The sequence below is a fragment of the Camarhynchus parvulus genome, chromosome 23 (genome assembly GCF_901933205.1).
Source record: "Camarhynchus parvulus chromosome 23, STF_HiC, whole genome shotgun sequence".
Lineage (NCBI taxonomy): Eukaryota > Metazoa > Chordata > Aves > Passeriformes > Thraupidae > Camarhynchus > Camarhynchus parvulus.
The window spans coordinates 2,640,544-2,657,684 of NC_044593.1; the positions used below are offsets into that span (position 1 = coordinate 2,640,544).

Genomic DNA, 17,141 nt, shown 5'->3' on the forward strand with positions numbered 1-17,141 from the left:
GGGCTGTGCCCACACCCCTTCCCTGCCGCTCAGCACCGCTCAGGAACTTTGCCCAGGATTTGTTTATCTGTCCTTATCCATCATCAGTCGCGGGATTCCGCCCTGCTAACCAGCATCTGCAGCAGCCGGAGCCAGTCCTGCTCAGCTGGTGTGTAAAAGCCTTCGCAATCACCCCGTGCTACGGAGCTGGAGGAGGCTTTAAATACAAGGCTCTTTAATAAGATGAAAAGAGCCCTTTCTTTCCCCACTGGTTCTCTGCTTGCTCTTTCATGCTGCCGGAGCCCTCGGGTTGTGTCAGGGCCTGCCTCTCCGTGGGCTGACAGGTTTCCTAACTCCCCTCCCTGTGCTGTCAGCACAGCATCAGGAACAGCAAATTCCAGTTGCAGCAGCTGGAGGAGGAGGAAGGCCGGGTCGGAGCAGTGTGGTCGGGTTTTTATCTCCAACGCATCCTCAGTGGCACCGGTGACCTGCAGAAAACCCTGTGCCTCAGTGTGTGCAGCAGGAAAATGGGTCTAATCCCGTTTACCTGTCTTCTCCAGAGCTGGCTGCAGTGTTTGATTCATGTCAGAGGCTTGGCTGGTGACTGCGGGATGAATGACGCTATATAAATGCAAAGTGTTATTAATATTTCATGTTGTAGTGAAAATGTACTAATGGGGCTTGTTCCTGGAAGATAAAGTGCTGCCATTAATACACCTTTGTGTCCCCTGCTCTGGGGACTCACCTGTGGAGGGATGGAGGGGCTCTATCCAGAGCAGAAACCGCCCATCACACCTGGGAACTCCCCAAAAGAGGGGATTTTAACCCAGAAAGGCACAAAGAGCCACTTCTGACACCCACAAAATTAGGGGTACGTGGGGCAGAACATCTCCCCACACACCACTGGGTGCTGGTGGGTGGGCGCTGCTCTGGGTCCTCCCTGCCTGCCCATGGGGGACACAGCCCCTGGGAACCCCCATTCCCAGCACAGCCACTACACAGGCACGTTAAAAAAAAAATAAAAATGGGCTTGTTTGATTTCAAACTGCAGAACTCTTCCCTGGAGCCATCCGCAAACACTGGTAATTTACTTTACAGCTGTTTAGATTTGTTTCTCTACATTTTTTTTTTTAAACCCCAGCAGAATTGTAAATGAAATGTGTGTTTGCTCCTCAAATGACTCCAACTCTACCTGAACTCCTGCACCCCACACCTCCTTGGACTCTCCTCCCCTCTGACCCCCATCCCTGCACCCCACAGCTGTGAGATGGGGGTCAGACCCCCAAGAGGGGTTCTCTGAGCTGGGGATTCAGATTCTGGTATCAAGGAGGGGTGATGGGGAAGAGACTTGTGCCAGCTTGCAGGCGAGGGGTGCACAGGTAAGCAGTTAATTAATTGCCAATGAAATTATCAACTGCCACCCATTTAATAGAGGGTGGCAAGGGATAAATGCTAAATTATTGCCATGGTGCAAAGTTTCAATAAAAAAGGATTATAAAGGGTGGTGTTCAGCTGAGAAGGGGGGCGCTCCCAGGGCTTTGGCCACTTTGGAGTGAGGGGAGATGGGTGCAGGGAAAGCATGGAGGGACCCCAGGTAGTGCTTAATTAATTGCCAGTGAAATTATCAACTACCACCCATTTAGAGACGGTGGCAAGGGATAAATGCTAAATTATTGCCATGGTGCAAAGTTTCAATAAAAAAGGATTATAAAGGGTGGTGTTCAGCTGAGAAGGGGGGCGCTCCCAGGGCTTTGGCCACTTTGGCGAGAGGGGTGATGGGTGCAGGGAAAGCATGGAGGACCCCAGGTGGTGCCGAACATCCCTGCAGAAAGCTGAGGACAGCCAGCCCTGAGCTCCCACCCTTCCCCACGGCGGAGCAGCCGGCTCAGCCCTTCCCGGCACCGCAGCGCTGCGGGGCCGCCCTTCTCCTCGGGAAATCTGGCTGGAAATCTTCCACGGGACACGTGGGGATCCGCCTGGAGCCTCATCCCTTCCCCCGGGAATCTCCTCCTCGCTCCCAGGAGCGCGGGGGTGACTCATGTGCTGTCTCTGGTGCCGGGTGATGCTCTCCCGCCCTGGGCAGGCGCCGACCTGCAGCAGCAGCAGCAGCGCTGCCGAGGGACACCCGCAGGTGAGCGGCCTGGGGACCCCCTCTGCCGCGACCCCCGGCCCCCAGGGCGTGGGGAGGGCGCTGGGGAGGTGCCTCTGCCCCGCCTGGCACCAGGGAGACGGGCACGGCAGCGTGCACAGGGAAGGAGGAATTTGGGGTGTGCGCGTTCCTCCAGGGAGGGACGAGAACCGGGAGCTCCGTGGCCGCTCCAGTCCTGCAGGTGGGTGCATTGGAAGGGGATGTGTTCACCCCTCGGCGAGGGGGAATTTTGTTATTTCACTGGTAGGCAAAATATTTAAGGAGATCCAGCGCCAAAAGCAGCCCTGGGGGTCTTTGCAGGGTGCGTTTATCCGGCACGATGCAAGCCGGGCTCAAATCGGTCACGCAGCTGCCTGGGGTTGGTGAAAATTGGGGTTTTTTTTGGATGCCCGGCCCCACGGCAGCCCCTCGGCATTGCAGGGGCTGTGCAGCCCCCCAGCCCAGCCGCTGCCCGTGCCCTGCCGGGGGTTCCCCGGTGCCCCCTGGGCACGGCGTGGGCACACGGAGCGGCGGCACCGGGCGGATTCCAGCGGTGGGAGAGGACAGCGCAGCCCGGTGAGTCACGCCCCGGCTGCTCCTATTTGCTGTCTGCCTGGGCCAGGCTTGGCAACGTAAGGGAAATTAATAACAAATACCTGGGCAACGAGGCGGGAGCTGGGGCGGGATGTGGGCTGAGCGCCGGAGGTGGCTGGAGGATGCTGTGGCTGTGGCAGAAACCCCGAGTGGTGTCAGGTGCCCAGAGTGGGGGACGGTGCTTGGAGGAGACGTGTCACCTGGAGCAGGTCTGTGCTGTCAGTGGTGTCACCTGGAGCAGGTCGGTGCTGTCTCTGGTGTCCCTGCGTGCCAGCAGAGGTCAGAGGTGGCCCCAGGAGCACGGCTCAGTGCTTTGAGACACACAGGGGCTCCAGTGGGGACCTTTTGCTGCTGCTTCAGTGTCACTCTTGCGCAGAGGTGAGAGGCAGGATTGTAGAAAAGACAAAGAAGGCTTTATTTAAAAGAGTGGTATGATAGATTTTATTCTATTGGCTAACTAACAGAAACATCTTTCTTATGCGCTGTCTTTGAGAGGAACAGAAAAATAAAGTAGAAAAACACTGCTTGCAAATTGTTTACAGTTAACAAGTTATCACTTCTTTCTAGCTCCTTAAAACTTCTCACAAACCGCTGTGAGAATTTGTTGTTGTTTCTCTCTTGCAGTTTCTCTCTCTCTGTCCCACGGCATCCACACTTCAGTGTCACAGTGTCTTCTCTCTCCCCAGGCTGGCTAACAGGATCGGGGAGCCATGAACTGGGGGTGGTTTGAGGGGCTGCTCCGTGCTGTCAATGTGTACTCCACAGCCTTCGGCCGCATCTGGCTCTCCCTGGTCTTCATCTTCCGCCTGCTGGTTTACCTGGTGGCGGCCGAGAAGGTCTGGAGCGATGACCACAAGGACTTTGACTGCAACACGCGGCAGCCGGGCTGCACCAACGTCTGCTTTGACCACTTCTTCCCCATCTCCCACATCCGCCTCTGGGCCCTGCAGCTCATCCTGGTGACGTGCCCGTCCCTCCTGGTCCTCATGCACGTGGCCTACAGGGAGGCCAAGGAGGAGAGGCTCCGTGAGATCCAAGGGGACAATTATCGCCGCATCTACCCCAACCCCGCCAAGAAGCGGGGCGGGCTCTGGTGGACGTACCTGCTCAGCCTCATCTTCAAGGCCAGCGTGGACCTGGTTTTCCTCTACGTCTTCTTCCGCCTCTACAGGAACTACACCCTGCCCCGGGTGGTGAAGTGCGAGCTGCTGCCCTGCCCCAACGTGGTGGACTGCTTCATCTCCCGGCCCACCGAGAAGAACATCTTCACCCTCTTCATGGTGGTCACCACCTGTGTCTGTGTGGTGCTGAACCTCATCGAGGCCACCTACCTGATTGGGAAGCGGTGCCACGAGTGCCTGGAGGCCGGAGAAGGGGACAGCAGGCGGAACAGCCACGACTGCCCCGTCTCCTGTGCCAACCCCGTGGGCACGGGTGGGCAGGTGTTCCATGGGGCAGACTACAAACCCCCCACGGCCACCACCCCGCTCACAGCCTCCTGTCCCAGCACACTGTCCAAGGATGAGGCTGGTTCCTAGAGCTGCCCAGGAGAAAGCAGGAGCTGCTCACCTGGCCTGCAACTTCCTGGCTGCTCTTCCTCCTCTGTGCTCCAGGGCAGGAGCGCTGAGGGTGGCAGCACCCTGGAGTTGGGCTGTGCCCGAGGGGTCTCTGCCTCTCCTGTCCTGGGAAAGGCATTTTACATCATCCTGCCGAATCTGGGGTAAAGCAGGGGCTGGAGAACATGTTGTGTCCCTGGCAGTGACAGAGAACAGCAGCTCCATGGTAGCTGTGAACTGACAGTGGTGCCCACACTCGGAGCCTGTACCAGCCAGGACAGACACCCTGATACCTCAGGAAATCCCTCTCCCTATTTCTCACCCTACATCAGCCACTCAGTGGGTGTCAGGGCCACCTCAGACTGATGCAATTGTCATTAATAACACTCATTAGCTAAGTGGGGACAAGAACAGGTCCCAGGTGCTGCAGCCACCACGGCGAAGCTCAGGCGTGAGGATCCGGCCAGGCAGGCAGAGCCCGCTGTGGGCTGCTGGATCATCCTGCCTGGCCAGGGCAAAACACCTGAGCAAAACAGCCAAACACAGCAGAGGAAAACACCCCAAGCATTGATTAAACAATGACATTAAATGGCAGAATCTGATCTCGTTTGTTGTTGTAATCCATCGCGTTCGGCCGTGACACGGGCGGCGCTGCCACTTCCGAGGCCATTGGAGTAGCTGAGCATTAGCTGGCATGAATAATTCACAATAATTTCATGGCAAATGCACTCACAAGTAACATTAACACTGAACACGCAGCTCGATCTGTTACTGGTTTTGCTCTACTCAGAGAGTGTGATAATTATTTTTTCCATGAGCAGTGACAGTGCCAGCGCTCCCTGACTGTCCCAAAGGAAGTGGCACAGGGGGAGAGGGGACACCATCTCTGTGTCCTTTATGTGACTGAGGCCATTCTCAGTGACAGATCATTGCAGTGATCCAGCTGAGACCCTCCATGGGCAAAACTGAGCTCTTTCCCACAGCTGGATGGGAGGCTGAGGGGCTGCTGGGGACTGGCAGTGCTGAAGGGAAGCCGAGGGCAGGTGGGGCTGCAGCACTGCTGGGACTGAACCAGCCACTGGTGAGGGTGAGGATGGTGGAGAAGCCCTGGGGGGATCCTGGCCACAGGCACAGAGCCCTCTGAGCCCACAGCAGCTCCTTGAGTTTGGGGACCTTTGGGGTCAGAGACACAGATGATGAAATACATCTGTATTATCAGATGTACGAATCAAATACATCAATACGGATGATGAAATGGAATTTTTTCCACTTCTCAGGGGAAGTTGTGCTGGCACTGCCTTGCTTCCATCCACTCCTGCTGCTGGATTATCCACCTGAAAGTTTTCTTTATGAAGTGCATCACGTCAGAGGACACAAGTTGTTTTTTGCGTGCGAGCCATTGCCCCGAATTAAAGAGCATGGGCTGGGCTGTTTGTTTTCCAGCAAGGCTGGCCACTCCTACTCCATGCTAGACAGTGAAACCCCGAGGAGTTCCCCTCTGCAGGCATTAATGGGGACAGAGATGAGCCCCAGAAAAACCTCCCTGTGCCAGCTCTGCACACCAAACCACAGCTGGAGCTGCTGCCCTTTGAGAGACACATGAAGATCCAGTTGCTGGATGTTGTCGCGCTGTTTTGTCATGCTCAGAGCAAACATTGCAGAGCTCTGAGTGTCTTGCACCATCCAGGCTTGGGATCAGCAGCAGTCAGCCAGAAAACAGGAGCATTTGGCTGCTTCTTTTGATATTGGTGCCAAAAATGGGGGTCTGGGTACTGGGATATCTCCTGGAATGCAGAGGCAGGACCAGAGTCAGCAAACCAGGGGGTGTGTCACAATAAAAGCTGAATATTTCCCAGATTTTGCGTCCTCACACAGGAAATTCCCTGTATTTGCTTGTGGAGTCCCAGAAGACCTCTTAAATCTTGGGGTGAGGGGATTTTAAAGAAACTCACCACTAACTGCAGCCCAGGCAGGGATCTGGAGGGGATTGCATGCACAGGTCAGGGTAAATTGGCCTCCCCCGCTTGGGCTTGTTTCTGCCCTGGCCAAAACCTGCGTGTTTGCTGGGAATTGAGGAGAATCTCTCTGATTTATGTGCAGCCCTGGCTGCCAGCTCCCAGGCCCCCATGACTCCTCTGCCCCTGTTCTTGCAGGGGAGTCTCGTCCCTGGGGATGTGGCCCTGCAGGGGGACAGCTGTCGGCAGGCACAATCCTGCCATGCTCCATTTAAAGACCCTTCTCAAAAAGGGTTTTATGTTCGAGCTTTTCCTGCTGGTTTGGCATCCACCAGCTCCACAGTTTGGGTTTTTCCTTAATGGAGGAGCCAAGGTTGGGCCTCCTTAAATCCCTGGTTGTTTCAGTGTTCACATCTGGCCCTGAGGCGTCCCAGCTGTCACCCAGCTGTGTCGGAGCAGGGTGGCACCAGGGTGACACGTCCTGGGCATAGCCCTTAAGCTCCCAAGTGCTGAGATCTGCAGAACCACGCTGGCACCTTGTCCCTGCGCCCACACTGGCAGAGGGATGGCCGCGGGGGCGCAGGGATGTGCCCCTTGATGGATTTATGGATTCACCCAAACGCCCAGCTCAGCATTTCAAGCACTGCAAAGCATGGGCTGTTTCAGCTCCCCGCCCAACTGCCTGAGGGAGATCTTCTGCCCATGCCAAATGCACCTGAACTCTCTCACCGTGACCAAAAGGCCACTCCAGAAATTCCAAAACTGCAGGCAAGAGGCTGCCCAGGGGGATCCAGCCCCTCTCTCCACAGGGTTTGGCCGTGGGGCAGGGAGCAGCTGCCTCTGCAAGGAATCAGAGCTGCCAGTGCTTCTCAACAACTTCCCTCTCTCCACGGTTTTCCACCTCGCAGCCCCCAGATTCCTGCTGAGCTCCTGCCACGCCAGCTCTCTGCATCAGCATAGCTCAAATTCCTGATCCGGGCAGCTCCGGGGTCAAGGAAGGTTCCAGAGCCCCTGCTTGGCTCTCATCTGGGACTGGGGCGCCCGTGGCTGTCCCCTCCTCCAGGCTCGCCCCATCCTGCACCCCCGGGCTGCCACCTGGTTTACTTTAGGCTCCCATTCCATTGTCCCCAGCCTGGCAAACCCTCACTGGCTTTATTTGACCTCCTGGAGACAAAAAGCCTCGGGGCAAGTGGTTCCTTGTCTGCCAGGAGAGCAGGAGAGAGCAAATCCCTGCAGGACCAAGCACCCCGGGGCTCTTCAGACGTGTCCCCATGGGAGGGGTGGCCCTGGCCGGGTGCCGAGGCGGCTCCAGCACGGCTGATCGGCCCCAGGGTGTGCCGGAGGATTCCAGGGAAGCCTCGGGGCACTTTAGAAACCAGGCGAGCGGAGGGAAGCGCATTCCTGCCCGGCTACCTCGGCACAGGCATCTATCGCGGCTGATCCATGGGATATCCGGTGGGATGGGGCTGACTCAGCCTCCTGGAAGCCCCCGGGGAGAGGGACAGAGGGACAAACCCCTTAGGGACACCCTGCAGGTCCCCTAGGGGTGCGGTACGAGGCAGCAGCAGAGCAGGGTCCGGCTGCACGGGGACCCTGGTGCCACCCTGCTCGATGGGAAAGGTCCCACCTGGGCACACCGGCCCGCCAGGGCGGTGCCTGCAAGTTCCTGTAGGCTGGAGATACCGATGAGCTGTTGCAAAACTATTACTAAGGCAAAATCGTTTCAAAAGTGGGTTGCAATTGCGTAATCCGGGACTCTCAGCCCTGCTTGCTGGTGGGCCCACAGCTGGGGGACAGCGCGGGGTCTCTGGCCTTGCTGCCAGCCTGCAGTGCCCTACAGGGACGGGACATCGCCTGGAAGGAGTTTCCTGCGGAGAAATGTGTCTGTGCCGATCTCCCTGCGGGATCTGACCTGCCTTTTGTTGTTGGAGCCGAGCGTGTGTGTGCATGTGCAGCCAGAGCCTCTCCGGAGCTGTTTGCCAGACTCACCCAGTTACTGGGAACCAAACCAACCACCCTTCCCCTCCCCTGCACGCTCAAAGCCTGCGTGTGCAGGAGGGCTCAGGCTGGGAAGGAGCTTCCCTGATCCCATCCGGACACCTTCCTCTGGCTCTCCCACCTGGACAGGTACCTGCTGGGGCACAGGGTACTCCGGGGCTGCCAGGGTGGAGGGGGGACAGCCCCGCGGGGTAACGGGGGCAGGTGGGAGCTGTGCTAAGGCGTAACGGGGTGCAGGTGTCTGCTGTGACTGTGGGGTCAGAGGTGGGGATCCCAACATCACACAGTGCCACATCGGGACCCCACAGGCCATGCCAGGGGTGATGAAGGGGGATGGCACAGCGTGGCACCCCGAGGAGCAGCAATGGCCACCCCATGGCCGCCTCTGTCCCACTCCCAAAAGGGGCAGAGACCCCCTGAGAAAAGTGTTTCTGCTGAGTTTGCAGCCCAGGTGGGAGCAGGGCGCTGCCGGGTCCAACGCCCTGCGCCCACACGGGGCAGGACTGTGACGCAGTGGGTTGGCATCCCGGGGGCTGGCAAAGGAGCCGGGCTCTGCGGGAGGCAAACGGGCACTGCCGGCACAGCTGGGCACTCCTGAGAGCTGCCCCTGCTCTGCCTGGCTGCCATCCATCCCGTGGGGGCTCACAGAGTGCTGCCCACACCCACTGCCACGGGGATTGGCACAGAGCTTGGCACGGAGGTCACAGCCCCTTCCTGCCCCACTGCGGGTCCATGAGTGGAGCCAGCGCTGGGCTGAACTGGGCACACAGGTGCTGGGCAGGTGGGTTATGGGCAGGTGGGTGCTGGGTTGGTCTCACTGGCACCAGGGTTGGGGTCGTGGGTGAATTGGCAGGCTGGCACTGGGGGCATGCAGAGTGTCCAGGTTCCATCAGCGCCAGCTTTTGGGGGAAAACAGCAGCTTCCCTCTCCCAGTTTTAAATCCAAGGGTTGGGTGGGAACGCAGTGATTGCTCCCCACCCTGACTCCCGGCCAAGGGTTTGCCAGGGAGGAAGATCTGGTTCCAGACGGGGTGGTGAGTGAAGGTGTGTGGGCACGGGCAGAGGCACAGCCCTGGCGCTTGGCACATGGGACCCCAGGGACCCCAGCCTGGGGCCACTCAGCCCAGCCACTCTTCCCAGTGCACCCCTGGGCCAGAAGTGCGGGAGCACAGCCACAGGTTCGGGGTTTGCTGCGGGGTGGCCCTGGCCAAGCACAGGCTCCCAGAGTGTTCCATGGGCTCCGGGCAGTGCTCCAGGTTCTGTTCCACCCCACAGCCCTGGGACACCGCAGCGCAGTGGATGAGAGGACCCTGATCACCACTCTGCCATCGTGCCCTGGCTATGCCCCGTGCTGGACACTCCCCACCCCACAGCCCCCGGTGAGCGGGGAAGGAGCCTGAGCCGCCTCCAGGTACGTCTTGGAAGGCACTGGGTGGGCAAGAGGCAGCAGCAATCCCTTAAAAGTGGGAGCCACCCAGTGTTCTGTGAATCCCTTTGCCAGAGCAGACACCTTCACGGCCCAGAGGGTTGTAAAAACCGCCTGGGTTTGTAAATCCAGGGGCAGTAAAGCTCCGGGTCAGGCTTAGCACATCTCCCTGCTCACACAGGGCAGCCCCAGGCTGAGCTGCAGAGCCGGTTTGGCTGTCGGCACCTCCGGCATTGCTGCCGGAGCAGGAGCAGAGCACTGGCCAGGGTGACATGGTGGTGACACACACAGACTGTGACACACACGGACTGTGACACACGCAGACTCTCACTTTCTGCAGCCCCACTGTCACCTGTGTTTGGGCTGCCTCAGGTATTACCTGTGAGACAAAAAACAGGTCCCTGGCATGTCCCAGCTGGGACAGGAGCAGCCATTTCCCCTTTGGCTGGTGATCCTGGCCTGCTCCAGCAGATCATGCTGCCAGTTTGCACCAGCACACACAATCAGGCATGGAAGTGGTGGCAGGAACTTGGCCAGGTGGCTCATCCCTGACAGCAACAGCTCTGTCAGAAGGAAGTGAAGAGAGATTGAGTCACCTCTGTCGCCAGGAGTGTGTGAGGATGGGCTTCACTGTCTGCAAGTGTGAAGAGCCCCCATCCTAGATGAGTGTAATGTGGTGGGGGAGAGGGTTCAGAGGTCAGTGATAGTTAGTGCAGCAAGGGATGTGCAGCCCCAGTGGTGCCTCCATTGCTCCTTCCACCTCTCCAGGTTGAGTGACCCTGGTCTCCCTCAGCTGCCATGGATTGGAAAACGCTGCAGGCGCTGCTCAGCGGGGTCAACAAGTACTCCACAGCCTTCAGCCGCATCTGGCTCTCCATGGTCTTTGTCTTCCGTGTGCTGGTCTATGTGGTGGCGGCTGAGAAGGTCTGGGGCGACGAGCAGAAGGACTTTGACTGCAACACGCGGCAGCCAGGCTGCACCAACGTGTGCTATGACCACTTCTTCCCCATCTCCCACATCCGCCTCTGGGCCCTGCAGCTCATCTTTGTCACTTGTCCTTCCCTCCTGGTCATCATGCACGTGGCCTACCGGGAGGACCGCGAGAGGAAGAACCGGGAGAAGAATGGAGAGAATTGCCCCAAGCTCTACAGCAACACGGGCAAGAAGCACGGCGGGCTGTGGTGGACCTACCTGTTCAGCCTCTTCTTCAAGCTCATTATAGAGATCCTGTTCCTCTACCTCCTCCACAAGATGTGGGACAGCTTCGATTTGCCACGGCTGGTCAAGTGCACCAACGTGGATCCCTGTCCCAACACCGTGGACTGCTACATCGCTCGGCCAACCGAGAAAAGGGTCTTCACCTATTTCATGGTTGGAGCCTCCTCCATCTGCATCGTCCTCACCGTCTGTGAGATCTTCTACCTCATCTTCAAGCGAGTTGTCCAGAGGACAAGGAAGTGGAGGAAATCCACCAAGCGCTCTGTCAGCTACAGCAAGGCCTCCACCTGCCACTGCCACATCAAGTCAGAGGAGAAGGACAGCAAGTCCCAGCCTAGGTGTGTGGCAGCCCTGACTGCTCTCTGAGGGGTGCTGGGAAGGGTGGTGGGGGAATGAGTGTCCTGGTATGTGCCAGGGATGGTTGGCACCATGGGTGACCACCAGACTCTTCAACCAGGACCTTGGTGGTTGTAAGGGGAGGGGGACACATCCATGGGAACTCTCCTGCTTGGGACCACGGGCACATCCCTGGCTGTCCCAGTGGTGTGGACACGCTCGGTGGCAGGTTGGTGCTGGCTGCCCGTGGCCATGACTGAGAGTGTCTGTTCTTCCCACAGAGGAGAAGAGCTGTGACCTCACCCATCCCAGCTGGTTCACATTCCTCTCAACTTGGCTTTTCCAGCCTGGCAAATCCCTGAACCCTCAAGAGTCAACCTGTGTGAAAAATGACTAAACCCAACAAAGTAATGTGCCTGGAGAGAGACCCAAGGGTGCCTGAGCAGACACAGGTAAGGCAAGGGCAGCCCTGGAGCTCTGCAGGTGGCAGTGCCACAAGCATGGACATCACAGCAGCACACAGCTCCTCCGTGTCCAGAGCTTCTCTTGGGTCCTGCAGCTCTGCTGCTCCCATGCTGGGTGTGGGTGCCCCCAGCTGGTGCCCAGCCAGGGCTGGTGTCACCCAGTGTGTGCCAATCCTCCCAGCTCACCGTGCCTCACTCATGCACTGCTTTCTTTTGTACCAAGAAACCAAAGGAATTCTGGGCTCCGTGGCCAGAGCTCTCTTCATGCACCCAAAGTAATGACAGAGGACCAGGGCTCCAGTCTGTTGGCAACTGTTCTGCTGGCCCAGTTTGCCCAGTTTGCTATTTCTCCCCCTTGGCTCACACAAGCACCAAGCCATGTCTTGGCCAAAAGCCCTTGCTGGCTCTGCTGCTTCCCTTGGTGCCTCTGTGTCCCCCCTCACCTCAGATGCACATCACACCCAGCACAAGCTACAGAGCCAAAAGTCCAATAAATGTCGTTTTTGGAGACACCAAGATCTGCTCTGCACGCTGGAAATTGGGGGAGTGGTGAGGGCAGAAGACATGGATCTGCAGAGGTTCCTCAGGAGCCTACAGCCAGGTCCTTCCCATCCGCCTGAGCTGGGCACTGCTCGAGCCCACAGCCGAGCTCACGTCCGCCCGTTCCGCCTCTCCCAGCTTGTCACGCGTCGTTAAACTTTAATTCAGCAGAACCTCACGCTGGCCCCCAAGGAAATCAAGGAGGGATGAGCATCAATTATTTACTAAACCTTGATAAATATTACAATAAATAGAAATGATTTCCATTTAATCTCTTCTTAAGCAGCACAAGCAGAGGGTCGGCTGTTCCCAGCCCCGCTCGGCCCGCCTGCGTTTCACAGCCCCACCGGGGTGTGCTGAGACCCCCGACAGCAAAACTCCGTCTGGAACCTGCGGGGGAGCTCCCGGCCGGGCTCCAGTGGGGCTCATCCCGGGAACCGGCGGGATACGGGATCACAGCTGGGCTCCGGTGGGGCTCAGCCCGGGAGCCTGCGGGATACGGGATGGGGGCCAGACACCGGTTGGGTTGATCCCGGGAACCGGTGGGGTTCATCCCGGGAACAGATAGGACGCGGGATCGCAGCCGGGCTCCGGTGGGTCTCAGCCCGGGAGTCTGCGGGATACGGGATGGGGGTCAGACACCGGCTGGGTTCATCCCGGGAACCGGCGGGATGCGGGACCGCAGCCGGACTCCGGTGGGGCTCCAGCACCACCCAGCGCCCGCCGCGCCGCACGGACCCTCGGGGCAAACCACGAGCGCCGCAGCCGCGATCCGGGCGGGTCGGGCAAGGACGGAACATCCCCGGGACAGCGGGCGGGGAACGGAGCATCCCGGGGTCTCTGGCTCAGCGGGTTTGCCCGGTGGCGGACCCGCAGCAGTAGATGAGAGTGTAGGAGCACCCGAGCTTCCATCCTTCCCCAGCTTCGGCCCCGACGGGTCTGGCCGCCCCCGCCCCGCCCGCCGGGGCCGCCCCCTGGTCCGGGGGCCGCGGGAGGGGGCGGCCCCGCACACCTGCAGCTCGGCCTGGCCCGGTGCTAAGCTCCGGCCCCCAGTTTCCTGCCCACGCTCCTCCTCCGGCTTCCCCGGGCCCCGAATAAGCGGAGCCACCCGGGCCGACCCCTCACACTGAGCGCGGCCCGAGCCCCGCGGGACGTGCCCGGCGCGGCGGAGGTGAGTGCGGGCACTGCCGGGACACCGGGACCGCTCGGGGACACCGTGCTGGGGACAGGGCACCCCAGCGCTGCCGGGGGTTCCTTTAACGGCACAGCCGGCACTTCTGTGCTTAATTAGCAGCGATTAATGAGGAGCCGGGGCTGCGGCCACCCTCGCAGCCGGGCTGAGCGCCCGTGGGGTGCAGGCTTGGCCCCCTAAAATCCCGGGAGTGGCAGCAGGGTGGTGAGCAGTGCTGGGGATCCCCTGGCGATGGGAGGGGACTGGGGCTGGGTGTCCATCGCCCCGCAGCAAGGGAGCTGCTGGGGGGGCTGTCCGTTCAGTTTGGGGTGAGCCCTGAATAGGCATCGGGGTGGCAGCTGTACCCCAAGGGGTTATGCTTCCCCTCTAGACCATCCTGGTCTCTGTTTTTTGGGAAAGCCAAGGCAGCAGCAAATTTGTGAGCTCCCACAGTGCCTCCTCTCCAGGTGCCCTGAGCTCCCTGGGCAGCCCCAAAACCCCACTGGGGTGCAAGCTGTTCCCAGAGTGGCCAGGAGAGCCACAAGCTGTGGGTGCTGCTGGGAGGGGAGAATCCCTGTCTCTCCCGGCTCCCTGTTCCTGCACTGTGTAGGAGGAGCCCTCTGGGGCTCCTAAACGCTGCCTGGAACCCTCCCTCCCTCAGAAGTGGGATGTTCCTCAGAGGGTTTGCTGGGACACTCTGCAGAGCAGCTATATCCTGAAAAAGCAGGGTTTAGCTGGTCACATCTGCCCTGTGCTCCCCAGCATGGAAACAGGGCACTGACGTGGCTGCTGTCTTCTCTCTGCTGGCAGAGGCAAAGGGTTCCTAGAAGATGGGTGACTGGGAATTCCTGCAGAAACTGCTGGACCAAGTCCAGGAGCATTCGACAGTGATCGGGAAGATCTGGCTCACCGTGCTCTTCATCTTCCGCATCCTCATCCTGGGCCTGGCCGGCGAGTCCGTGTGGGGGGACGAGCAGTCGGATTTCGTGTGTAACACCAGGCAGCCGGGCTGCACCAACGTCTGCTATGACAAAGCCTTCCCCATCTCCCACATCCGCTACTGGGTGCTCCAGTTCCTCTTTGTCAGCACCCCGACCCTGATTTACCTGGGCCACGTTGTCTATCTCTCCCGCAAGGAGGAGAAGCTGAAGAAGAAGGAGAGCGAGCTTCGCGCTGTGCACAGCAAGGATCCGAAGATCGAGCAGGCCCTGGCAGCCCTGGAGAAGAAGATGTCCAAGATCTACATGACAGAGAGCGGGCGGCTCAAGATCTGAGGGGCGCTGATGTGGACCTACATCACCAGTGTCATCTGCAAGAGCATCTTTGAGGCCGGTTTCCTCGTGGGCCAGTGGTACCTGTACGGCTTCTCCATGGTGCCCCGCTACGTGTGCAAGAGGGACCCCTGCCCCCATCAGGTGGACTGCTTCATCTCCCGCCCCACCGAGAAGAGCATCTTCATCATCTTCATGCTGGTGATGGGCCTGATCTCCTTAGTCCTGAACCTCCTGGAGCTCTTCCACCTCTGCTGCAAGAGCCTGCTTAGCAACATCAAGAAAGTGTCGGGGCCAGCTGGACCGAGCCAGGACACCTTTGTGGATGACATGGTCTCGAGTCCCTACTCTCCCAAGCACTATCCCTTCCTGCCCATGGCTGAGAGCCATGCACCCTCCTACCAGACCTACAACAAGCTCTCCAGCGAGCAGAACTGGGCCAACTACCGCAACGAGGAGAACCTGGCCCTGGGCAGTGGCAGCAGGCCCCTGTCGGACCCCTACGCCCCCGGGGCTGCTGAAGCCTCTGCCCCGGAGGAGAAGCTGGGCAGCCGGCCCGGGAGCTCAGCCTCCAAAAAGCAATACGTGTAGTGCCGGGCTGGCCCCGGCCTGCAGGGGGACATTCCTCGGTCCCTTGTCCCTGCAAAGGTGCTGGCTGTGGTCAGGCAGCCGCCTCCTGCCCGGCTCTGTGCTGTACACATTCCCCTCTGGAGGCTCCAGAGACCTGCCCGCCCTGGGATTGGGATGGGATGCTCGGGCCGCGGAGCTCTCGCCGGTTTTCCTCACAGACCCTGCAAGGAAGGAAACTGCACGAAGTTCCCCGGGACAGCGTGTCCTGTGTGCCTTGCCGTGGGAAAGGGAGAAAGGCCTGGAGCCACGCCGTGGAACAGGCTGTCCCCAAGGCATGGCTGGAGGCTGCTGGCCATTGGGAGCTGCGGTTCAGCCAGACCCCAGAGCCGGGAGTGCAGCCGTGGGAAGCTGCTCGTCTGCAGCCTCCACACGGAGCAGGCTGAGCCGGGAACTGCTGGGAACAGCTGGGCTTGGGCAGCACTGACCGATCCTGGCCACCAGCCCCATCCCGTTCCAGTGGCTCTGGCACCTGCCCAGGGTTTGCTGCACAAGCTGTCCCCTCCCCATGGGACACGGAGGGGTTAAGCCAGCTCTGTTGTCACCAGCAGATCCCTGGGTCACTGTGGGTGCCCCAGGAGTGTGAGTTCCTCCCCTCCCAGCCCTGGGCTCTTTCCCATGGGATGTGTGCCTTTAAGTTATTTTTAACCTGCTGGGCTGAGCATGGAGTTTCTGCCTTAAAGGTGCAGTTTGCAGGGACTTTGGGGAGCCGTGTCCAGCCTGGCCATGTGCCTTGGAGCCCCGTGGGGTTTAGGGAGGAATCAGCCCAGCACCTGATAGTTTGGGGGTTTTGGGGTTTTTATTACTTTGCACTAGTCATCTCCTGCTGAGGGGGAGGGGGGGCTGGAAGGACAAATTGTTGTCACCCTGACTTCCCCAGCCCACTGATGCTGTGAGAGGGGATTGTCCTGCTGTGACCAAGGGGCTGCAGGTCCTGTGTGACCCAGGTGAGAGGGTGGGGTGTGTGCACTGCCCTCAGCACTGTTTCCCTTCCCCTGGCAGATTCCATGTTGCATCTTGTTGAATAAAGTTGGATGAATGAGAAAAGGTGAAGGAGGTGTGACTGTGCTTCCTGCAGCCTCCAGCTGCCTCTGGGAGGGCAGGTGAGGGTTTGGGGCTGAGGGAGGGGGAAATGCTGTCCTCTGGGGTGAAAGTGAACACCCAGTTGTGCTGTGGGTGCCACTCACCCACTGAAAGCACAACCCTCCCTGCTGTGGCCTCCTGTCCCCCTGAGGCCAGCCTTAACTCAGGGTTTTGACAGAACTGTCACGTCCCAGGCTCGTGGTGGCCCAAAGCAGAGCTCAGCCCCTCTGCTGCAGATAAACCCAGCAGAGGCCATGGAGCTGCTCGTGGCTGCATAATAGGTGGAAATGAGCCACAGATAAAGGCACACAATGTGGCTGGGGCTGTTGTTTAGTTTCCCCAGCCAAGCCAGGCCAGAGCAGAGCCTGCTCTCTGTCGAGGGCCTCTCCAGTGAGGGTGGGACAGGCTAAAAATACCCTGGAGAAAATGAAATATGGGTGATATGGGGCAGTATCACTGCCATCGGCCACTGGAGGAAATGAGGAGGGAGGCACCCAGCTGAGCTGCCCTTGGGCTGGGAGCCGAGCCCACCCTTGGCTTCCTCCCTGCTGGCGATGAGGGGGGTGAAACCCCCTGGGGTGGGGGTCTGGGCACACCACCAGCTCCCAGCTCTTCCCTGTGCCCTCCTGGAGGATGCTGGGGTAGATCTGCTGTGGGACGACCCTGCCCTGCTCCCAGTGTTGCCCAGTTAGGACCTGCCAGGCCACCCCAGCACAATGGGAGGGCCACATCCCAGTGTTCCCCAGGTACCAGCAGAGCCCTGCAGCTCAGGGGGGAGCAGCCTGGTGTGCTGGGT

General features: G+C 59.4%; 3 protein-coding genes across 4 annotated transcripts; all 3 read left to right on the forward strand.

The window, feature by feature from the left end:
* Nucleotides 1–3,411: 3,411 nt before the first annotated feature.
* Nucleotides 3,412–4,239, forward strand: LOC115912745 (gap junction beta-5 protein-like). The gene has a single exon (XM_030964434.1). The coding sequence runs from the start codon at nt 3,412–3,414 to the stop codon at nt 4,237–4,239; it is 828 nt and encodes a 275-aa protein (XP_030820294.1).
* Nucleotides 4,240–8,210: 3,971 nt separating this feature from the next.
* GJB3 (gap junction protein beta 3) lies at nt 8,211–11,941 on the forward strand. Of its 2 annotated transcripts, XM_030964438.1 has the most exons (4): nt 8,211–8,339; nt 9,485–9,620; nt 10,404–11,191; nt 11,471–11,941. In XM_030964438.1, exons 3-4 carry the CDS (start codon nt 10,434–10,436, stop codon nt 11,484–11,486), a joined length of 774 nt encoding a protein of 257 aa, XP_030820298.1. In that variant the 5' UTR covers nt 8,211–8,339; nt 9,485–9,620; nt 10,404–10,433; the 3' UTR covers nt 11,487–11,941. The 2 variants fall into 2 exon arrangements, with proteins under 2 accessions (XP_030820298.1, XP_030820296.1); XM_030964436.1 differs by lacking the exon at nt 11,471–11,941 and having other exon boundaries at nt 10,404–11,219.
* Nucleotides 11,942–14,042: 2,101 nt separating this feature from the next.
* Nucleotides 14,043–16,290, forward strand: GJA4 (gap junction protein alpha 4). Its single transcript, XM_030964425.1, is given in 1 exon segment — nt 14,043–16,290. A coding segment is annotated over 1 exon segment (1,032 nt). The 5' UTR covers nt 14,043–14,194; the 3' UTR covers nt 15,227–16,290.
* The last annotated feature ends 851 nt before the right edge of the window (nt 16,291–17,141 follow it).